We start from the raw sequence: 24,896 nt of genomic DNA, 5'->3' as shown, positions 1-24,896 counted from the left end.
TTAACAATTTGTCAATCATTTTTAAAAATAAAATTTTTTTTTTTTTTTTTTTTTTTTTTTTTTTTTTTTTTTTTTTTTTTTATTTCAAAAATAGTTTTTTATTCGGTTCATATGAAATATTTATCGAATCAAATCAAATTATAAAACTAAATTAAATTAAAAAATGGCAGCACTCGAAGTTTTATTCATTTTATTTGTTTCAATTGCAAGTTCATTAGCATCAGAAGGTGTATCATGGTTACTTGTATATAGAACAGAAAACTATAAAAGAGGAAAAGCAAACATTGATAGATTACAAATTCAATTAGATAAATTAGTAGATCAAGAATCTGAAACTTCTTCATTATCAAAAAAAGGAAATAAAGATAAAAAGATTGAAAAAATTGAAGAACAATTAAAAATTGCAAATAAAGAATTATCATTCTCAAAAATGAAATCAATGTTTGCTGTTGCAATTTCAATGATTGCATTATTTAGTTATTTAAATAGAATGTAATTATTATTATTATTTTTTATAAATTAATAAAATAAATATATATTTATTTATAATTTTTATATATAATAAAGAAATTAACAAATTTGTTAACACCTTTTTTTATATTTAAATATATATTTAGTTTTGATGGAGTTGTTGTTTGTAAATTACCATTTGTACCAATTGGATTTTTACAAGGTATTTCACATAGAACTATTGCAGGTGATGATTATACAGATTGTTCAATGACTTTTATTTATGCAATTTGCTCGATGTTTATTAGAAATAATATTCAATTAATTCTTGGTACTGCTCCACCAAAAACAAAACAAGCTAATCCATGGGCATTACCAGAAGAAAAGAAAACAAGATAAAATTAAATAAAATAAAATATATTAAATAAATTTTTAAAAAAAAAAAAAAAAAAAAAAAAAAAAAGTAATAATAATAATAGAAATAAAATTATATAATAATTTATTTTAAATTATTTTTTTAATAATTTTGAAGTTTCTTTTGATTTGTTTATGAAGGAAGGATTTTGTTGAAGGAACCATTCTTTAGTTTTTTCCATACCATCTCTAAGTGAAACTATTGGTTTATATTTAAGTTCTTTCTTTGCTTTTTCAATGTTAAAATAACGAGTACTATTGGTATAAATGATACGGAAGAGAGAGATGGTTGGATGAAGTTTAACAAATGGTGATAATAAGAGTGTAATGAGATCGATCATCCAAGCTATACAATACATGATGGTGAATGGAATTTTCATTTTTGGTCTTTCATAACCGAATGCCTCGTAGGCAAAGATTGGCATATCCCAAAATGGAATTGGTTCATCATTTGTAATGAAATAGACACTACCTGAGATTGGACTATTTGTGGTCATATTATCAGCTGCTAGAATATGAGCATGAACTACATTATCAATGTAAGTCCAATCACAGAGATTATTACCATCACCAAACATGAATTTATTTTTACCCTCTTTAGCAGCCTTTAAAAATTGTGGCCAACCTTGGACCTCTCTTGGACCAAAAATACCAGCTGGACGTAATGCACAAACCAATAAATTGCTACCCTTTGCCTTTAAAACTGCACGTTCACCCAATTCTTTGGTTTTATTATATGGATCTATATGTTTGTCTACATATGGTAAAGTTTCATCACCATTGACAATATCTTTACCATTGAATACAACACTTGAACTACTTGTATAAACCAATTGCTTAACTCCACATTTAATACATGCTTCAATTAATCTCTCTGTACCAATAACATTTACACTATAATAAATATCATATCCCATACCATGAGTTGGTGATGCTGTATGGAAAACTGTGGTAATTCCTTTACATGCACTTTCTAAATCTTCAGTTTTTCTAATATCACCAATATGAAATGTTACTCTATCATCTTCAAATGATTTTCTAATATCAAATACATGAACATTCTTTTCACCTCTTGCTAATAATGATTCAACAATATATCTACCTAAAAATCCACAACCACCAACAACTAAATATGACTTTTTTTTTTTTTTTTAAAAATTAAAAATATTAATAAAATTGTTTTGAAAAAAAATTTTATTTTAATAAATTTATATTACTTTTGACATTTAATTTTAATTTTATTAAAAAGGTTGATTAAAAAAAAAATAAAAAAAAACCAATCACAGGAAATCATCATTTTTTTTTTTTTTTTTTTTTTGATCGTTTTTTAAAAAAAAAAAAAAAAAAATAAATAAAATAAAATTAAATTAAAAAAAAATAAAATATCTTCATGGGTGTGCAGCCATTTTTTTTCTTTTTGATTAAAAATAAATATTTATTTTATTTTTTTTTTTTATATTTTATTTATATATATATATATTTTATCTGTTTAAAGTCGCAGAACAAATAAGACCACCCCTACCACCAGTTTCTTGACTACTTTTATCACCACATTCCAAATGAATACAATTTGCACATAAACGACATTGATATATTGTCTTTTTTGCTTTTATTTTTCTATTATCATAAATATATTAATATATATATTTTATAAAAAAAACAAAATAATAATAATAATAATAATAATAAATAATAAATAATAAATAAATAACTTACAATTGACATATTGAACAAACTGGATTTAATTGATTTGAAATAATTTTTTCGAGTTGATGTTTATGATTATTTAAATAAATTAAATATTCGTCAGATTCATTATTATGATTATGATTATTATGATTATTATTTATATTTATAATACCAGGATCACTTTTACTACCAACCATACCACTACTAGATGCTAAATTATGAATAACATTTGGTGAAGATGATTCTTTTTTAAATAGAGATGATAAACGAACAGTACTTCTTTTATGTTGTTTTTCACCATTGTTATTATTATTATTATTACTACCACCAACTGCTGCTAATGTATTATGAAGATTAGGTGTTGATGTTTTTGGTGTGGTTTGTAATGAATGACTACTATTTGATTTTCTATGTCTATTATTTGAATTTATATTATTATTATTCTCCATTTCATCAATTAATGGATAATCTGATGCTAAATAATTATCTTGTGATTGATTTAATAATAATTGTTGTTGTAATTGTTGTTGTAATTGCTGTGCTTGAAGTTCAGCATATTGTTTTTCAATTAATTGTTGTTGTTCTTGTTTTGATAATGAGGATGGTTTCCAAATTATGATTGAATTATCCCAAGAACCACTCCAAATTTGACGAGTACCATCTGGTAGTTTAATAGTGATTAGACAACTTAGAGCATCTCTATGAATTGGGTCAATTTCTTTAACCAATTCCAAATCATTTACATCATGAATTATAATATTTTTACCCCAATCACAAGACCAAACATGTGAACCAACATTTAATAAATAGAAAACTCGAGATGAATGATCTTTAAATTGTTTTATACATTTCCCATTTACAGGATCCCAAACACAAATTAAATTATCACTACTACATGACCAAACATATTGTTTGACCACAATTAAACAATGTATCATTTTCTTATGACCACTTAATATACCAATTTGTTCAAAAGTTGAACAGTTCCATCTCAATATAGTCGATTCAGTACCAATCCAAACTTCATTACCAAAACAAACCATTGATACTAAATAATTTTTAGTTTCAATTTTCTTAATACATTTATATGATGATAAACTCCAAATCCTAATTGTCATATCAGCTGAAACACTCCAAACTGTTGGTTGTATTATTGTACTACCTTGTACTGTTGCATTATTATTAATACTGTTATTATTATTGTTATTATTATTATTATTATTATTTGATACTAATAATAGTGCAGTTACATGACTTGAATGACCATCTAATTCTTTTAATAATTTACCAGATTTTGAAGACCAAACTCTAATTTTTGAATCACGACTGCAACTCCAAACTGTTTTACCAACTAAAATCATTTGATAAATTCCACCATTATGTTGACGATTTTGAGACATTTTACATGAAACTGGTAAATGGGTGATTTTATCAATTATTCTAATTGAACCATCACTACAACCAATCCAAACGTTTTTATTAACTTCAATCATACATTGAATTGGTGATGGTGAAATGTGATCTTCATTTAACCATTTAATCATATAATCATTAATATTATTAATTGTCATTGTATTATAACAACTATTATTATTTATATTATTATTATTATAATTATTATTATTATTAGTATTATTATTTTTATTATTATTTGATATAGAATTTGATTTTGAAATTGAAGAAGAAGAAGATGTAGTTGATACTGAAGATAATGAAGAGAGTGTACCATTATTATTATTACCACTACTATTATTACTACTATTATTAATAATATTATTACTATTATTATTACTACTACTATTACTATTGTTATTATTATTATTATTATTATAATTATTATTATTATTAAAATTATTATTATTATTATTATTATTATTATTATTATTATTATTATTATTATTATTATTATTATTATTTGAAGATACAGATAATGGTATTTTATTACTACTTGATCTACCAACTGTATCATTTCTTAAATCTAAAATTGCGGAACCTCTTCTTAATAATCTACATGCATCACCACCTGTAGATGAACTTAATGATCCTTGGGGTTTTTTATTATTTTCTTCATTATTATTACTACCAGTACTAACTGATAATGAAGATGATAATGATGTTGGAGATGTTAATGGTGATGAAGATTCATTTTTTTGTTTAGAATTTTCATCTTCAGCTGATGAAGATAATGATGGAATTGGTGATACTGGTGGTGTTTTAATTTGTACATTATTTTGTTTGTTTGTTGTTGGGGTAGGGGTTGTTGAATTATTATTATCTTTAACAGGTGTTGACACTTTTAAAATTGGTTTAGGAGGTAATGAAAGTGATACTTTTCTTGGTGGTGATGTTAATAAACCATTTGAACTTGGACTTGATGGTAATGGTGATTGAACTGATGTTGTTGATGGACTACTTGATGCAACAAATGATGTCGATGTAGTAGAAGTAGTAGTGGTGGTTGTAGTTGATTTTTTATCATTTTCATTATCAACAATTGTTGATTTTTGAATAAGGTCACCACCAAATGTACCAGATCTATTATGTTTTTGTCTACCAATATCAAAAGATGTACTAGTTCTATGTAAAAGTTTATGTCTAGAAGATTGAGTTGTTGGTGAATTTGAATTACTATTATTATTACTATTTGATTGATTTGATAATTGAATTTTTAATTTATTAAATTCATCAGTTTTTTGTTGTAATTTTGATTTCTCTTCTTCTAATTCCTTTAATACACCAGTATGATCTTTAATTAATCTTTTTATATTTTTAACCAATTCTTCAATACTATTCTTTGAAGTTTCATTCCTTTGCTTCTCTTCTTTTAATTCCTTTTCAATTCCATTTCTAAATTCCTTTTCTTCAATTAATTTCTTCATTAATTGATTATTCTCATTTTCAATTTCAAATATTGACGATGAATTATTATTAATTGTATTGTTGCTGATACTACTATTATTATTATTAGGAATTAATTTAATATTTGAAATTGTACCATTTTCAATTTTAAATTCTAATAATGCTTGTGAAAGGAATGATGGTGGTGGGGTATTAGCATTAATTTGATTTGCACCATCAGATATTATTTGTTGTTGATCATTATTAAATTGATTTTTTAAAATTTCTTGTTTTAAATTGAATATAGTTTCCATTGATCTTAAATTTTCAAGTTTTTCTTTTTCTAAAGATTCTTTTAAATTTGTATTTGTTTCTTCAATGATTTCAATTTCTTTCATTAAAGTTTCTAAATTTTTAATATTGGTTTGAGTTATTGATTGTTTTTCTAATTTTAAATAATCAATAATTTCAGACATTTCTTGAATCTCTTGATTGAATTGTTGAATTAGTTCTTCTTTTTCTCTCTCTTTCTCTTCTTCAATTAATGTTTGGTAATCTGATATTTGTTCAATCAATGATGCAATTGTTTTCTTTGCATTCTTTAATGTTTCTCTATTCTCTTTTAATTCATCTTCAATATTAATTTGATCACTATTTTCATTTTCATTATCATTATTATCTTGATTATTTTTAATTTTATTTTTAAATTTATTATTTATTATTTTTCCACTACCTGTAATAATATTACTTTTATCATCTTCTTTTTCATCGCCTTCTCTGTGATCATGCTCTTCATCTTCTTCATTCTCATCGTCATCGTCATCATCGTCATCATCAGAAACAAATGATGATGTTGATGATGATAGAGGTGATGATGAGAACGAGGAAGAGGATGGTGTACCAATTGGGATTGATGATGGGGAAGATACTGGTGGTGATGAGGGGAATTGATTTTTTAGATTATGATAATTATTAAAATTATGATGTTGTTTTAATGTTAAAGTTTTTCTTAATGATTGTTCATATTTCTTTTCAGCTTCTTCTAATTCTGATCGGAATGATTCATCCAATTCTGATGTAAATTTTTGTTCCAATGAAAGTTCATAGGATTCCAAAGATTTTAAATCATAGTCACCGATATCTTTTAAAATTGCTGGATCATTCTCATCAAATGATGATAGATCATCAATACCATCTAATAAATCTTGATCAATTTCATTATTTTCACTATCATCTTGTGATCCAGAATTTAATGCTGAATCTAAACTTGAATATAATTGATATGATTTACTTTGTGCTCCACCACTATCATTTAATGATTTTTTATTTTCAAAATTATTATTATTATTATTATTATTATTATTATTATTATTATTATTATTATTATTATTATTATTATTATTATTATTATTATTTTCAATATTATTATTATTACTATTATTATTATTATTATTATTATTTTTATTATTATCCATTTTCCTTTTTTTTTTATTTTTTTTTATTAACACATAAATATTATTTTTTCACTAAAAAAAGAAAGAAAAAAAAAATAAAAATAAATCTTTATTTATCTTTGTGTTTTAAAATATATTAAACAAATAAAAAAAAAAATAATAAATAATTTTTAAAATAAAAAATAAATAAAATTTTTTATTTTTAAATTACACACAAACACACACAAACAAAAAGAGATACACACACATATATATATATTTATTAATTTCTGATATGTAATAAAAAATATAGAAAAGGTTTATGAAGTGTGTATTTATTTATAATCATCAAAAATAAAAAAAAATAAAAAATAAAAAAAAATAATACATGAAAATAAAATAAAATAAAAAAAAAAAATTACCACCTATTTTTTGGTGATGATAATTTAAAATCATGTATTCAATAATAAAAAAACAATTGTGTGTGTATCCATAAAAATTTTTTCTTTTTTTTTTTTAGTGATCAATTTAGGTAATAAATTCTATTTTTAGAAAAGAATTTTTTTTTTTTTTTTTTCTCAACTTTAGTTGAAAAAATATAAATTTAAAATAAATCATCTAATCTAGCACATTACCAAACACATTTTTATTTTTATTTTTATTTTTATTTTTTTTTTTTATTTTTTTTTTTTGTTTTTTTGTTTTTTTGTTTCCTCACCTAAAAATATTATTAGTATGACAATATACAATAGTATTTTTTTTTTTTTTTTTTTTTTTTTTTTTTTGGTGTGTGGGTGTGTTGGAATTTGAACTTTCCAAGAATTTTTGATAATTTACAAATTATTTGGATAATTAATAAATAATATTATTTGTAAATACAAAATAAATTATATAATTATTTTTATAATAATCAATGCAATGTGTCCATAATTTACACATGTAGTTTATTTTTATTGAGTATGAAAAAAACACCCTAACCCCAAAAATAAAAAAAAAAAAAAAAAAAAAAAAAAATAAAAAAAAAAAACAATTATTAAATCTTTAAAAAAGTAGATATCTATTTCAAAAAAATATTTATTATATATTCATTAATCATTGCATAGTAAAATTATTTATTTTAAAAAAATCAAAATAAAACTAATACATTAAAATAAAAATTTCTGGTTAAAAATATTAAAAATAAAATAAAATAGATTTTATTTTTAAAATTAATTGCCAATAGATGGCAAAACAGGATCCAAAAGATAAAAATTCAGATTCTCCCAATTTATCAATACCTATAAATAATAATAATAATGAAAATTTAGATAATGATCAAGAACTATTAAATAATAATAATAATAATAATAATAATAATAATAATAATAATAATAATAATAATAATAATAATAATAATAATAATAATAATAATAATTTAATTAGTAGTAGTAGAAAACATAAGGATGAAGAAAGTAATTATGATAGTGATGATGAAAAGAGTGTATATCAAATTGCAAAAGAGCATGAGGGTGAAGATGATGGTGATGATGAATATTTCCCAATTCCATTAGATGAATTAATGCCAAATCATGAAAATGATGAATTAACAAAAAAGATTAAACAAACTAGACCAGAGGATAAAACAGGTTTATATGTTTATTGTAGAAATGCAACATATACAGTAAAACATAGAGAAAATAAAAAAGTTAAAATTAAATTAATTGATGATATTTCATTTTATTTAAAACCAAAAGAAATGACATTAATTTTGGGTACTCCTGGTTGTGGTAAATCAACCATTTTTCAAATGTTAGCAGGTCAATTAAAAGATAAACATTTTAAAGGTGAATTATTATTTAATGGTCATCCAATCAATCATAAAAATCACCATCGTGATATTTCATATGTAACTCAAGATGATATTCATGTACCGACATTAACTGTAAAAGAAACATTTAGATTCGCATTAGATTGTTTAGGTAGAAAAGAATTAACAAATGAAGAAAAGAAAGAAACTGTTGATAATTGTATGAATTTATTAGGTTTAAAAGAATCTGAAAATACAGTAGTTGGTGATAATTTCGTTAGAGGTATATCAGGTGGTCAAAAGAAAAGAGTTACAATTGGTGTTGGTGTTATTAAAGGTAGTAATCTATTATTAATGGATGAACCAACATCAGGTTTAGATTCTTCAACAAGTTTCGAAATTTTAAGTGATGTTAAAAAGTTTGTAACATATGGTTATTCACCTGCACTCATCACTTTACTACAACCAAGTGTTCAATTAACTTCATTATTTGATAATTTAATGATTTTAAATAAAGGTAGAATTTGTTATTTTGGTCCAATGAACAAAGCATTAGGTTATTTTAAAAAATTAGGTTTTGCATGTCCATCTCATAATAATCCTGCTGAATTCTTTCGTAAGTTTTTTTAAAAAATATTTAATTTTAATTTTTAAAATTTAAAATTTTATTTATTAATTTTTATTAATTATTTAAAATGTAAAATAATAGAGGAAGTTGTAGATGCACCAGAAAGATATTCATTTATTCATCCACCAAAATGTAAAACCAGTAAAGATTTTGTTAGAGCCTATAGAGAATCAGAATTTTATAAAGATTTAATGGAAAAGATGGATGCAAATAAAGATGGTATTGTTGATGATAATAAACCAAAAGTCTTAGTGGATAGTACAGCTAAAGAATTAGGAATGTATCCACATGGTATTGGTTATCAAACTAAAATATGTATGAAAAGAGGTTTTACAATGATTAGAAGAAATTATTATAATTTTTTAACTCGTGTTGCTAAAGGAATTTTCTTTGGATTATTATTAGGTACACTCTATTGGAGAATTGGTCATAATCAAAGTGGTGGTATGGAAAGATTTGGTCTTTTATTCTTTATTATGGTAACTATTATCTTTTCTTCATTTGCCGCTGTTAATTCATTCTTTGGTGAAAGAAAAGTATTTTACTCTCAAAAAGCATTATATTATTATAAAACTGGTGCATATTTTATTTCAAGTATCATTTGTGATATTCCTGCTGGTATTTTAGAAGTTGCTTTCTTTGGTCCTATAGTTTATTGGTTAGCAAATCTTAGGCCAGTTTTCATTAGGTTTGTTTATTTTATGCTTTTATTAATTATGTATGTATTTTTATTTTAATTTATTAATTTATTTAAGTATTTAATTTCATATATACTAATTTTATTTTTTTATTTTCTTCACCCTTATTCTCCTTCCTTGTCTCTCCCTGTCTCTTCCTATCTCCCCTCCCTTATCTCTCCCTGTCTCCTCCCGTGTCTCTGCCCTGTCTCTCTGTCTCCCTCCCTTATTTCGCCCTGTCTCTCTCTGTCTCCTCCTCCATGTCCACTACCCCTGCCATATATCTACATTGTTAGGACTGATAATTTATCATTATCATTCGCAAAAATGTGTGCAGCAATTTCACCAACAATTGAAATTGCTAATGTTATTGCATCAGTAATACTTTCAATTTGGTTATTATTTTCAGGCTTCACGGCACCAAAGAATGATATTGGAGGCTGGTGGATTTGGTTATATTATATATCACCCTATACATGGATTTTCCAAGGTTTATCAATTAATGAATTTACATATCAAGAGTATGGTTGCAAAACTTCTGAATTAATACCACCAAGAACTCCTCAAAATCTATTACCATATCCAGAAGGTTTTGGGGGTAATCAAGTTTGTCAATTTACATCTGGTGAACAAATTATGGATGCATTTGGTATTACTAATCCAAATTATTTCAAATGGGTTGTTTTTGGAATTTTAAGTGCTTATATTGTATTCTTTTATGTGGTTTGTTTTTTTGCTTTGAAATACTTTAATTTCGAAGATAAAAAATCAAAACTAGCAGTAAAGAAATTAAAGAAAAAGAAAAAAGTAAAAACAACGAAACAAGATGAAGAATCAGCTGCTATTTCATCTGAAGCATTAGAAAGAATTGATGATGATAATGATGATGATGCTGATTATGAAACTGAAATAAAGAAAAAGAAATCTCATAAGAAACAAAAAGAAGATACTGTAATCGATGTAAAATCACCATCAAGTTTAACAACTGGTTCACCTTATTATAATATTAATAATAATAATAATAATTTATCAGGATCTGGTAATAATATAAAGAAAAGAAAAGTTAAAACACCTTCAAATTTATCACCTTCAGTTAATTCACCAATTACTATAAATTCACCAATGCCAACATCTCCAAGCAATAATAATAATAATAATAATTCAAATGAAAAATCTAAAAATGGAAAAGATATTGGTTCAGAAACTGGTAGTTATTTACAATTTAAAAAACTTTGTTATGCTGTTGATGTAAAAGTTGATGATCCAGACAATCCAAAGAAAAAGAAAAGTCAAAGATTACAACTATTAACTGATATTGATGGTTATGTTAAACCTGGTCAAGTATGTTTTTTAAAAATTAATAATACTCTTTTGTTAATTAATTTATTAATAAAGATTTATTTATTTATTTATTTATTTATTTTTAGATGTTAGCATTAATGGGACCATCAGGTGCAGGTAAATCAACATTATTAGATGTTTTAGCTCAAAGAAAAACTGGTGGCCATATCACTGGTGAAATTTTAATTAATGGTAAACCACCTTCTGAATTTACAAATAGAATAAGAGCATATGTTGAACAAATGGATGTTTTACCACCAACACAAACAGTTAGAGAAGCGATTGCATTCAGTGCAAGATGTAGACTACCACCTGAAGTTACTAAAGAAGAAAGAGAGAGCTATGTTGATAAGATCGTTGAAGTTTTAAGTTTATCAAGTATTAAAGATTTAAAGATTGGTGTACTTGGTGATGGTTTATCAGTATCGCAAAGAAAAAGAGTAAATATTGGTGTTGAATTAGCTTCAAATCCAGAAATTCTTTTCCTTGATGAACCAACAAGTGGTTTAGACTCTGGTGACGCATTTAAAGTAATTGATGTAGTTAATAAAATTGCCAAAGTAATGAATAGAACTGTAATTTGTACAGTACATCAACCATCTGCTGCAATTTTCGAATTCTTTGACCAATTATTATTACTAAAACAAGGTGGTGAAACTATTTATTTTGGGCCATTGGGTAATCAGTCAAGTGTGATTTTAGATTATTGTGATAAATTAGGTATGCATATTAAACCACATATTAATCCTGCTGATTTCGTAATGACATTAGCTGACCAAGGTAAAATGGTTGAAGGTCCAAATGGTGAACAAGTACCCCTAGATGCAAAGAAGGCGTATTTTGAATCTGATATTTGTAAAAAAGAATATGAAATTATGGAAGGACAATTAATACCTGATGACTTTGTAATTAAAACGTATGATTCAAGGTTTGCTTCATCATGGATGACACAATTCCGTGCGCTTTGTATGAGAAGTTGGTTATCTCGGTTGAGGCGTCCAGCAATATTCGTTTCAAATTGTATACGATCAATTTTGTTGGCAGTCCTATTAGGTACACTATTTGTTCGTATGGATTATGAACAAAAGGATGCAAGATCTCGTGTTTCATTACTCTTCTTTTCGTTCCTTTTTGCCGGTATGGTCGCAATTGGTAATATTCCAACAACAGTATTAGAAAGAGGTGTATTCTATCGTGAGGTCACTGCAGGTTTCTATCATTCAACGGCATATATGACATCATATGTATTAACATCATATCCATTTACTTTATCCACTGGTATTCTTTATATTATTCCAACATTTTGGATTGCTGGTCTGGATTCTGGTCGACATTCATCTAAATTTTGGTATTGTCTATTCATTTTCATTATCACCTATGTTATGTATGATGCGTTTGGTTTATGTCTGGCGGTTTGCTTACCAAATGAAGTTATGGCATCAACAATATGTGGTATTGGTTTATCACTCTCAACATTATTTGGTGGTTTCGTCATTGCAAGACCAAATTATCCATCTGCATATTATTGGTGTCATTATTTAGACTGGCTCAGGTATCCTTTGGAAGCATCTTGTACCAATGAATTCACAGGTTTAACATTTGTTTGTACAAATAATAAAGGTGCTGTACCAATTCCAATCATTGAAAATGGTGTTCAAATAGCGATTAAATATTATTGTCCAATTACAAATGGTGATGATTTCATGTTAACATATGGTTTCCATAAATTCATGAGATATATTGATATTGCTGCTATCTTTGGTTACATTTTCATTTTTGTTGGTTTAAGTTTCTGGGGTTTCAAAAAAATTAGATGGTTCAATCGTTAATCATCTCAAAATTAAATATATTCAAAAAATAAAAAAGAAAAATAAAAAATAAAAAAAAATAATTAAAAAAAAAAAAGTAATAATCTTTTAATATTTGTCAAAAAATTAAGGGTTGATTATTAAATTATTTATAAAAGAAGTGTTCTCACTTTTTTAAAAAAAAAAATTAGAATATTTATTTAATATAATAAATAATTTTTCAAAATATATATAAATAAATTTATTATAAAACTTAAATTTTTAAAAAAATAAACATTTTTTTGGTTAAAAAGAAAAAAAAAACCAGAATGATGACATTCATTTTTCTTATATTTTATAAAATTTTGTGTATTTTATAGTGCTCTATTTATCTATCTAAATTCATAATAATTTAAATAAACCAAATCATTATTTTAAATTAAAAAAAAAATTAAAAAATAAAAAAAAAAAGGTCTCTCCGATTTTTTTTTTTTTTTTTTTTTTTTTTTTTTTTTTTTTTTTTTTTTTTTTTTTTTTTTTTTTTTTTTTTTTTTTTTTTTTTTTTTTTTTTTTTTTTTTTTTGATTAAAAACCTAGTTTTTTATTTTTTTTTTTTTTTTTTGAATCATTTTTTATTAAAAACAAATTAAATGTAAAATTTAAGAAAATTATTAAAATGTTTATGAATGTATAATTTCATTTAAATTATTATTTTTTTTTTTTTTTCTTACCACACCAAATTTTTTAATTATTTGTTTGTGTGTTTATTTCTGTTGTGTGGTAATTATTCGAATTTTTATATATTTGCTCGTTCAATGTAAATACGCAATAGAATCTACAAATTTTCAAAAATAAATGCTTTGTTTGTAAATACTTTTTTAAATGTATTGCATCCAATCAATAATATAATTATATATATGTTTTTTTTAATAATCTTTGTTGGGTTGAATTAAATTTTATTAAAAAAAAAAAAAAAATAATAGAAATTAAGGTAAAAAAAAAAAAAAAAAATATATTTCTTACCTCAATTTAAAAGTGATTTTTTAAAATTTTTTTATTTATAATAATAAATTATAATTTAAAATAAAAAAAAATTTTAAAATCTAAAAAATGGTAAAACAAGATCCAAGAGATAAATCTTCATATTCTCCGAATCTATCAATACCAATAAATAATCAAGAAGAACCAACCCTAAATAATAATAATAATAACAATAATAATAATAATAATAATAATAATAATAATAATAATAATAATAATAATAATAATAATAATAATAATAATAATAAAAACAATAATAATAATAATATAAAACATAAAGATGAAGAAAATGATTTTGAAGATAGTATTTATCAAATTGCAAAAGAGCATGAAGGAGAAGAAGATGATGAATATTTCCCAATTCCATTAGATGAATTAATGCCAAATCATGAAAATGATGAATTAACAAAAAAGATTAAACAAACTAGACCAGAGGATAAAACAGGTTTATATGTTTATTGTAGAAATGCAACATATACAGTAAAACATAGAGAAAATAAAAAAGTTAAAATTAAATTATTAGATGATGTTTCATTTTTTTTAAGACCAAAACAAATGACATTAATTTTAGGTACTCCTGGTTGTGGTAAATCAACCATTTTCCAAATGTTAGCAGGTCAATTAAAAGATAAACATTTTGAAGGTGAATTATTATTTAATGGTCATCCAATCAATCATAAAAATCACCATCGTGATATTTCATATGTAACTCAAGATGATATTCATGTACCGACATTAACTGTAAAAGAAACATTTAGATTCGCATTGGATTGTTTAGGTAAAAAAGAACTCACCCGTGAAGAAAAACAAGTAAGCGTTGATAATTGTATGAAACTATTAGGTTTAAAACATGCAGAAAATACATTGGTTGGTGATAATTTCATTAGAGGTATATCAGGTGGTCAAAAGAAAAGAGTTACAATTGGTGTTGGTGTTATTAAAGGTAGTAATCTATTATTAATGGATGAACCAACATCAGGTTTAGATTCTTCAACAAGTTTCGAAATTTTAAGTGATGTTAAAAAGTTTGTAACATATGGTTATTCACCTGCACTCATCACTTTACTACAACCAAGTGTTCAATTAACTTCATTATTTGATAATTTAATGATTATGAGTAAAGGTAAAATTTGTTATTTTGGTCCAATGAATAGAGCATTAGGCTATTTTAAAAAATTAGGTTTTGCATGTCCATCTCATAATAATCCTGCTGAATTCTTTCGTAAGTTTTAATAACATTTAATTTTAAATTTTAATTTTTATTTATTAATTTTTTTTTTTTTTTTTTTTTAAAAAAATGTAAAATAGAGGAAGTTGTAGATGCACCAGAAAGATATTCATTTATTCATCCACCAAAATGTAAAACTAGTGATGATTTTGTTAAAGCATATAGAGAATCAGATATTTATCTTGAATTAATGGAAAAGATGGATGCAAATAAAGATGGTATTGTTGATGATAATAAACCAAAAGTCTTAGTAGATAGTACAGCTAAAGAATTAGGAATGTATCCACATGGTATTGGTTATCAAACTAAAATTTGTTTAAAGAGGGGTTTCATTATGATTAGTAGAAATTATTATAATTTTGCAACTCGTGTTTTTAAAGGAATTTTCTTTGGATTATTATTAGGTACACTCTATTGGAGAATTGGTCATAATCAAAGTGGTGGTATGGAAAGATTTGGTCTTTTATTCTTTATTATGACAACAATTATTTTCTCTTCATTTGCCGCTGTTAATTCATTCTTTGGTGAAAGAAAAGTATTTTATTCTCAAAAAGCATTACATTATTATAAAACTGGTGCATACTTTATTTCAAGTATCATTTGTGATATTCCCGCTGGTTTAATTGAAGTCGCATTCTTTGGTCCAATTGTTTATTGGCTAGCAAATCTTAGGCCAGTTTTCATTAGGTTTGTTTATTTTATGATTTTATTATTTATGTATGTATTTTTATTTTAATTAATTTATTCAAGTATTTATTTTTATAAATCCTAATTTTTTTTTTTTTTTTTTAGAACTGATAATTTATCATTATCATTTGCTAAAATGTGTGCAGCAATTTCACCAACAATTGAAATTGCAAATGTAACAGCATCAGTAATACTTTCAATTTGGTTATTATTTTCAGGTTTCACGGCACCAAAGAATGATATTGGAGGTTGGTGGATTTGGTTATATTATATATCACCCTATACATGGATTTTCCAAGGTTTATCAATTAATGAATTTACATATCAAGCGTATGGTTGTAAAGATTCTGAATTAATACCACCAAGAACTCCTCAAAATCTATTACCATATCCAGAAGGTTTCGGTGGTAATCAAGTTTGTCAATATACATCTGGTGAACAAATTATGGATGCATTTGGTATTAATAACCCAGATTATTTCAAATGGATTGTTTATGCAATTTTAGGTGCTTATATTGTATTCTTTTATTCAGTTTGTTTCTTTGCTTTGAAATATTTAAATTTTGAAGATAAAAAATCCAAATTAGCAGTAAAGAAATTAAAGAAAAAGAAAAAAGTTATTGTTTGTAAAGAAGATGAAGAGCCAAATTGTAAAGTTACTACTGAAGCATTAGAAAGAGTTAGTGATGATAATGATGATAATGCTGATATTTCAAACTATGACGATGATACTGTAATTGATATGAAATCACCATTAACATCTCCCAATTACAATAATAATAATAATTTATCAGGATCCGGTAATAATATAAAAAGAAGAAAAGTTAAAACACCTTCGACTCTATCACCAATGGTTAATTCCCCATTAACAAATTTATCACCAATGGTTAATACTCCTTCAAAAAATGGTAATCATTCAAAACAAAAACCAATAAGTACCTCTCAAAAAGATATAAGTTCAGAAACTGGTAGTTATTTACAATTTAAAAAACTTTGTTATGCTGTTGATGTAAAAGCTGATGATCCAGACAATCCAAAGAAAAAGAAAAGTCAAAGATTACAACTATTAACTGATATTGATGGTTATGTTAAACCTGGTCAAGTATGTTTTTTAAAAATATTCTTTTGTTTAATTTATTTATTACTAATTATTAATTTTATTTTTTTATTATAGATGTTAGCATTAATGGGACCATCAGGTGCAGGTAAATCAACATTATTAGATGTTTTAGCTCAAAGAAAAACTGGTGGCCATATCACTGGTGAAATTTTAATTAATGGTAAACCACCTTCTGAATTTACAAATAGAATAAGAGCATATGTTGAACAAATGGATGTTTTACCACCAACACAAACAGTTAGAGAAGCGATTGCATTCAGTGCAAGATGTAGACTACCACCTGAAGTTACTAAAGAAGAAAGAGAGATCTTTGTTGATAAGATCGTTGAAGTTTTAAGTCTATCAAGTATTAAAGATTTAAAGATTGGTGTACTTGGAAATGGTTTATCAGTATCGCAAAGAAAAAGAGTAAATATTGGTGTTGAATTAGCTTCAAATCCAGAAATTCTTTTCCTTGATGAACCAACAAGTGGTTTAGACTCTGGTGACGCATTTAAAGTAATTGATGTAGTTAATAAAATTGCCAAAGTAATGAATAGAACTGTAATTTGTACAGTACATCAACCATCTGCTGCAATTTTCGAATTCTTTGACCAATTATTATTACTAAAAAAAGGTGGTGAAACAATTTATTTTGGGCCATTGGGTAATCAGTCAAGTGTGATTTTAGATTATTGTGATAAATTAGGTATGCATATTAAACCACATATTAATCCTGCTGATTTCGTAATGACATTAGCTGATGAAGGTAAAATGGTTGAAGGTCCAAATGGTGAACAAGAACATCTTGATGCAAAGAAGGCATATTTTGAATCTAATATTTGTAAAAAAGAATATGAAATTATGGAAGGACAATTAATACCTGATGACTTTGTAGTTAAAACGTATGATTCAAGGTTTGCTTCATCATGGATGACACAATTCCGCGCACTTTGTATGAGAAGTTGGTTATCTCGGTTGAGGCGTCCAGCAATATTCGTTTCAAATTGTCTTCGTTCAATATTGTTGGCAGTCCTATTAGGTACACTATTTGTTCGTATGGACTATGAACAAAAGGATGCAAGATCTCGTGTTTCATTACTCTTCTTTTCGTTCCTTTTTGCCGGTATGGTCGCAATTGGTAATATTCCAACAACAGTATTAGAAAGAGGTGTATTCTATCGTGAAGTTACCGCAGGTTTCTATCATTCAACGGCATATATGATATCATATGTATTAACATCGTATCCATTTATTCTATCAACTGGTATTCTTTATATTATTCCAACATTTTGGATTGCTGGTCTGGATTCCGGTCGACATTCATCTAAATTTTGGTATTGTCTATTCATTTTCATTATCACCTATATTATGTATGATGCGTTTGCATTATGTCTGGCGGTTTGCTTACCAAATGAAGTTATGGCATCAACAATATGTGGTATTGGTTTATCATTGGCAACATTATTTGGTGGTTTCGTCATTGCAAGACCAAATTATCCATCTGCATATTATTGGTGTCATTATTTAGACTGGCTCAGGTATCCTTTGGAAGCATCTTGTACCAATGAATTCACAGGTTTAACATTTGTTTGTACAAATAATAAAGGTGCTGTACCAATTCCAATCATTGAAAATGGTGTTCAAATAGCGATTAAATATTATTGTCCAATTACAAATGGTGATGATTTCATGTTAACTTATGGTTTCCATAAATTCATGAGATATATCGATATTGCTGCTATCTTTGGTTACATTTTCATTTTTGTTGGTTTAAGTTTCTGGGGTTTCAAAAAAGTTAGATGGCTCAATCGTTAATCATCTCAAATTAAATATATTCAAAAAAAAAAATAAAAAATAAAAAAAAAAAAAATAAAAAAAAAAAGAAATAAAAAAAAAGATTAAAATAAAAAAAAATAAATAAAAAAAATTGGAAATAGAAAATTAGTGTTCGAAATTATCTATATCTGCCCTTAGTCCATGGGTCTTAGAAAATATCTATTCATATTTTTTTTTTTAAAAAAATTATCTTTTAAAGTTACTAGTAACATTCTTTTTTTTTTCTTAACTATTTTTAATGCAAAACAAATTAAAAAAAAGACATTCAAATTTGACACCACTCAAAAAAAAAAAATAAAACCAATACCCCAAAAAAAAATAAAAAAAGGAAAAAAAAAAAAAGATCTTGCATGGCCATCAAAAAAGAAAAGTAAAAAATAAAATATAAAAAAAAAAAATAAAAAAAAAAAAAAAAATTGAATTTTTTTTTTTTTTTTCTTTTTTTTTCAAATTTTTTTTTCTAACACACAACAGACCATTTTTATTATCATATTATTATTAAAGGAAAATAATAGTAATAAAAGTAATAATAAAATGTCAGATTTTATTGGTTTATCAGATGCAGATAATTATGATAATATTGGTATGGTTATAATATACATTCATTAATTTTAAATAATTCATACTAACTTTTTTTTTTTTATTTTTTTTTTTATTTTTTATTTTTTTATTTTTTTTTATATTATTATTACATTTTATTTTATTTTTATTTTATCTTTTAATAATTTATTTAAATAAAGAAGAATCAAATGGAAATGAATACGTTATTGATGACAGTTTACCGTTAATTGAAAAAATTAAAAAATATGTTAAAAGTGAATTAGTTCTTCATAGGTATTTATCAATTAATCATTCATCCCTTTAATTATTCAATTTTTTATTGTATTAATAAATTTTTTTTTTTTTTTTTTTTTTTTTTGAACATCACTATTTTTTATTATTTTTTTTTTTATTATTTATTATTTATTATATAGATTATATGTTATTAGAGAATTTTCTGATTTAATTAGAATTCAATTTGAACAAGCAAATGAAATATTAATAACATTTATAGAGGAAGCAGTAACAGATAATGAACCAGTGATTAGACAAGCATTAGTAGAACAAATTCCATCAATTAGTGAATGTTATATTCAATTTGGTAGAGAGGATGGTTATCAAAAAGTATTGAAAAATCTATTACCAATTGTAGCTCAATTAACCACTGACAGAAATCCACAAGTTAGAATGTCAGCCGTTGAATCATTACAAGATATGGCTAGAATCATTAGACATGAAGACATTGAAGTTCATTTAATACCTTTTATTAAAAGTTTAGTTAATGATTCAACTGATGAAGAGCATAGAGTTCAAGCTGCAAATGTAAATAATATATATATATATATATGCTTATATATAAATAGTATCACTCCACAATATACAGTTCTTTTATTAATTCATATTATATATATATTTTATTTTTATTTTCTTTATCTTTTTAGCTTTGCCATAATTTAGCACCAATTTTAGGAGAACAATTAACAAAATCAATAATTTTACCTTTCATTGTTAAATTATCAAATGATCTTTCTTTTAGAGTTAGAAAATCAATCGCATTAAATTTAGGTGGTATTTGCCAAACTATTGGTGTTAAAGATACAACTGAATTATTGGTAACTATATTCTATAAACACATATGTCACATATGATAGTGAATATTTTTTATTAATTTTTTTTATTAATTTTTTTTATTTTTTTTTTATTTTTTATTTATATATAGTTACCAATTTTCGTTCAATTATCAAGAGATGAAATGTGGGCTGTTAGAAAGGGTTGTGCTGAAGTATTAATTTTCATTAGTCAAAATATTTCTCCAATTGAAAGATATTCAATACTTATCCCTGTATTTGAAGAGTTTGTCGGTGACGATGTAAATATATCTATATATAATTTTTTTTTTTTTTTTTTTTTTTTTTTTTTTTTTTTTTTTTTTAAAAAAATATTGGTAGTAAAAATAAATATTTATATTTATATTAATATATTTTATATTAATTATATATATATAATAGTCATCAAGATGGGTAAATAATACAGCATTTCAAAATTTAGGACCATTCATTGCAACATTTGAAGGTTCTCAAATTACCCCAAAATTATTAAATCTCTATACCAATATGATCAATCCATCAACTATTAGATTCCCTGATAGTGATTTGGTTACTCATTGTGCTTTTAATTTCCCTGCTGTATTATACACTGTTGGTAGTTCAAGATGGCCTGAATTAAAAGAAACTTATTTAACTTTAGTTAAAGATACAAATGTTTGTATATTATTACTCTTTTTTTTAATTAAAACTTTTTAATAATAATAACTTTTTTTAATATACAAATACTTACCTTTTTTTTTATTTTTTTTTATTATTATTACTCTTTAAAGTGGAAAGTAAGAAGAACTTTATCTCATTCAATTCATGAGATTGCAAAGATTTTAGGACCAGCTGAAACTAAAGCATCATTGGTACAATGTTTCAATTTATTCTTACAAGATTTAGATGAAGTTAGAGTTGGTGTTGTTAGACATTTCTCTGGTTTCCTTGCTTCATTAGAACCTGCTCAAAGAGAATCTTACATATTAATCATTCATAGTTTTGTTAATGATCCAAGTAAATGGAGATTTAGAAAATTAATTTCAAAGTTTGTATTTTTTTTTTAAAACTACACATAAACCACCACCACCATCAATAATAGAATAATATTAATTTATTTTTTTATTTTTATTTTTAGACAAATTGGAGAAATGTGCGACTTATTTAATTTAAAGACAAATTTAACTCAATTAACACCAATTTTAATTACTTTATTAAATGACTCTGTTGCAAAGGTTAGATCATATGCCGCTTCTAGCGTTGGTCATTTAATTTTAAAGATTTTAAATAGTGAAGTTAATTATAGCGGTAATAACAGCAGCAGCAATGGAACAAATACAGATGTAAATAATAGTAATAATAGTAGCAACAGCAGCAGCAATGGAACAAATACAGCTGAAGCAGAATTAACATTAGAAGAAATTAATCAATTAAAGAATTCTACCATTGAAAGTATTCAATGTTTAGGAACTGATATTTCATTTTCAAATAGACAGGTTTTTACAAAGATTTGTGGTTATCTCGTTGAGCAATTAGATCCAATTTACTTTGAACAAACCTTTTTACCAACTCTATTAAAATTGGTTCACGATCCAGTACCAAATGTTAGATTAGTTACTGCTGAAATCTTATGTAAAATTCACTCTAATCAACACTTTGCAAATAATCAAGATGTTGCTTCTGCAATTGAAGTACTTCAAACTGATCAAGATAATGATGTTTTATATTTCAGTAAATTAAATAATAATAATAATAATGATGATAATAATAGTAATGTTTTAAATAATAATAGTGATTTTAATGATGATAATAATAATAATAATAATAATAATAATAATAATAATAATAATAATAATAATAATAATAATAATAATAATAATAATAATGAAAATAATATAGAAGATAATAATAATTTTAATAATAATAATAATAATACTGAAGTTTTAACGACAGAATAATAAAAATAATATTTATAATATATAAAATAAATAAATAATAATAAAAAATATTGTATTAAATATCGACCCAATAATATTCTTGGATTTTGATTAGATTTTTTTTTTTTTTAAAAATTTTTTTATGGTTGGTTGTTTTTTCTATAAATATCTTTGGACTGTGTTTTTAATTTAATTTTTTTTTTTAAAAAATTTTTTTGGTTGGTTGTTTGTTCTATAAATATCTTTGGACTGTTTTTTTTTATTTTAAAAATTAAAAAAATTTAATTTTTACTTTTTTTTAAAAAAAAAAAAAAAAAAAAAAAAAAGTTATCACACTAATTTTATTTTTAATAACACTATTATTTTTTTAATAAAAAATAAATAAAAAAAAATGGCACAGGTAGCAGCAAAAGGTGGAATTGATTTTATCAATAGTTCATTCCAGGCTATCAAGTAAGGATTATTTTTTTTATTATTTATTTATTTATTTTTTTTATTTATTTTTTTTTTTTTTTTTTTTTTTTTTTTTTTAATAAATTAATATTAATAATAATTTTTTTTAATTTAAGTACTGGATATGATATGGGAGTAAAAATACGTAATGATATTATTAAAAATAGAATTATTAGTCATGTTTTTTCATTTTTTAGTATTGTTTCAGTTAAGAAAATTTCAAAGATTTTAGATAAAATGGAAGAAAAAAAAAAATATAAAAAAACAGGATTAATTGAAAAATATAGAAATTTAATAAATGAAAATAATGAATTTAAATATGCATTATTATTAGAGGTTGGTTATAAAGTTGGTACATCAGGAAAAGATACAAGAGCCTATAGATATGTTATGGGATTTGTTCAAATGTCAAAAGATTTATCAACTTATCTAAATGATAATGGTATAATTGAAAATTTAAAAACCTACACAACCATTCTAAAGGATAGAGTTGGTGATACCTATGTGAAAACGTTCTTCCCATCGATTACAAATGGTTGGTCAAGAAAAAAAGCAGTTGAAACAAAGAGTTATATTGAAGAGATTGTTATCAGTCAAATTTACCTATTATTAAAAGGTTTAAATCCATATGATTCTTCAATATTTAAATCGATTTATGAGACAAATTCAAAAAGAAGAGAACAAAATTCTGAGCTTCAAAAAGATGTTGTCATATTTCAATATATTGAATTGGATTCAAATGGTGTTAGATTCCAAAAGATTTTGGATATTTTAGTTAATAATTTAGATTTAGCTCAAAACCGATCAGATAATTCTTTTAATTTACAAACTATGATGAATTCAATTTTTGAAAATTCAATTTCATTAAATGATGATCAAGATAAAAGAAATATTAAAAATTTATCACCAATTCTTCCCAAAATTTTCACAAATTCTAATAGTATTCCATCATCACCATCACAGTTAAATGGAGCTTCATCATCATCATCACCATCTCAACAACAATTTATTGAAACAAAATCATCATTATTACTTCCACCAATAGTTAAAATGCCATCTTCACCACCAATATCACCACTTTTAAAAAATTCTTCATTATTAAATTCTTCAAAAGATGATAAAGAATCTGGTGGTGGTGGTGCTAATCCAATTAGAAATGCAGCCTCAACATTAGATTTAATAAAGAAATTAAAACAAAGTAATTATCAACCAAATATTACAATAATTAAACCATTTAAAATTTCAAAATTAAAGAAAAAGACCTTTATGCAAGATGAAGATATTGATGAAATTGAAGAGAAAAAAAATTCCAATTTGAATGATAATCATAACCATGGTGGTGAATTACCAATTCCAAAACCTCAATTAAAAATTAATTCATTGGTTAAAAGTTTCTTTTTAAAATATTCATTATTAGCAAAATCAATTGATGAATTTGAAAATAAAGGAATTCCAAATAACTTTTTAATCATATTTATTAATGAGTTAATTGAAAGATTTGAAAGCCAAATTGATTTCAAATTATTATTTAATCCATCAGTAACACGTTATATGGATAATGATTTAAATTTAAATTTTGATTTTCAAATGGATGATATTGATCCATTATCAAAACAAAATTTAAATTTAAATCATATCATTGATAAAAATGTTTTGGGTGAAATTGTAAATCCAATTATTAATTGTTTGGAAATTTTTAAAAATAAAGATAAAATTATTAATTTTGATAAAAATATTTCAAATATTATTTCAAATATTTTAATATCAAAATTTAAACATCAAAAGGAAATTAATGATAAATTACAACAACATCAATCAATACCATTAGATGAAACTTCAAAATTATTAGTTCAATATTCAATTATTAATTTTATTAATCCAGTTATTAAAGAATTTTCAAATTATATTAAATATATTCATTTAAATGTTGTTTTTGATTAAAAAA

At 24.0% G+C, this 24,896-nt stretch overlaps 7 protein-coding genes across 7 annotated transcripts; 5 read left to right on the top strand and 2 right to left on the bottom strand.

Annotated features, from left to right (window-relative positions):
- Positions 1-163: 163 nt before the first annotated feature.
- Positions 164-849, top strand: DDB_G0281489 (hypothetical protein; the record flags this gene model as incomplete). The annotated part of the gene is made up of 2 exons (XM_635621.1): positions 164-492; positions 618-849. 2 exons carry the CDS (start codon positions 164-166, stop codon positions 847-849), a joined length of 561 nt encoding a protein of 186 aa, XP_640713.1.
- A 110-nt stretch (positions 850-959) lies between these two features.
- Positions 960-2,090, bottom strand: DDB_G0281487 (3beta-hydroxysteroid dehydrogenase; the record flags this gene model as incomplete). The annotated part of the gene is made up of 2 exons (XM_635620.1): positions 960-2,000; positions 2,082-2,090. 2 exons carry the CDS (start codon positions 2,088-2,090, stop codon positions 960-962), a joined length of 1,050 nt encoding a protein of 349 aa, XP_640712.1.
- Positions 2,091-2,345: 255 nt separating this feature from the next.
- On the bottom strand, positions 2,346-6,866 carry DDB_G0281485 (hypothetical protein; the record flags this gene model as incomplete). Its single annotated transcript, XM_635619.1, has 2 exons — positions 2,346-2,481; positions 2,581-6,866. The coding sequence occupies 2 exons, from the start codon at positions 6,864-6,866 to the stop codon at positions 2,346-2,348; spliced, it is 4,422 nt and encodes a 1,473-aa protein (XP_640711.1).
- A 1,180-nt stretch (positions 6,867-8,046) lies between these two features.
- Positions 8,047-13,085, top strand: abcG6 (ABC transporter G family protein; the record flags this gene model as incomplete). Its single annotated transcript, XM_635618.1, has 4 exons — positions 8,047-9,226; positions 9,320-9,956; positions 10,212-11,256; positions 11,343-13,085. The coding sequence occupies 4 exons, from the start codon at positions 8,047-8,049 to the stop codon at positions 13,083-13,085; spliced, it is 4,605 nt and encodes a 1,534-aa protein (XP_640710.1).
- Positions 13,086-14,152: 1,067 nt separating this feature from the next.
- On the top strand, positions 14,153-18,915 carry abcG5 (ABC transporter G family protein; the record flags this gene model as incomplete). The annotated part of the gene is made up of 4 exons (XM_635617.1): positions 14,153-15,305; positions 15,392-16,028; positions 16,104-17,100; positions 17,173-18,915. 4 exons carry the CDS (start codon positions 14,153-14,155, stop codon positions 18,913-18,915), a joined length of 4,530 nt encoding a protein of 1,509 aa, XP_640709.1.
- A 555-nt stretch (positions 18,916-19,470) lies between these two features.
- ppr1 (protein phosphatase 4 regulatory subunit 1) lies at positions 19,471-22,519 on the top strand (the record flags this gene model as incomplete). The annotated part of the gene is made up of 8 exons (XM_635616.2): positions 19,471-19,519; positions 19,677-19,770; positions 19,911-20,298; positions 20,418-20,588; positions 20,696-20,845; positions 20,985-21,236; positions 21,353-21,609; positions 21,700-22,519. 8 exons carry the CDS (start codon positions 19,471-19,473, stop codon positions 22,517-22,519), a joined length of 2,181 nt encoding a protein of 726 aa, XP_640708.2.
- A 370-nt stretch (positions 22,520-22,889) lies between these two features.
- On the top strand, positions 22,890-24,892 carry DDB_G0281537 (hypothetical protein; the record flags this gene model as incomplete). The annotated part of the gene is made up of 2 exons (XM_635615.1): positions 22,890-22,951; positions 23,068-24,892. 2 exons carry the CDS (start codon positions 22,890-22,892, stop codon positions 24,890-24,892), a joined length of 1,887 nt encoding a protein of 628 aa, XP_640707.1.
- Between the last annotated feature and the right edge of the window lie 4 nt (positions 24,893-24,896).

Source organism: Dictyostelium discoideum (genome assembly GCF_000004695.1).
Source record: "Dictyostelium discoideum AX4 chromosome 3 chromosome, whole genome shotgun sequence".
Taxonomy (NCBI): domain Eukaryota; phylum Evosea; class Eumycetozoa; order Dictyosteliales; family Dictyosteliaceae; genus Dictyostelium; species Dictyostelium discoideum.
This window is presented reverse-complemented; position numbering and strand designations above follow the sequence as displayed.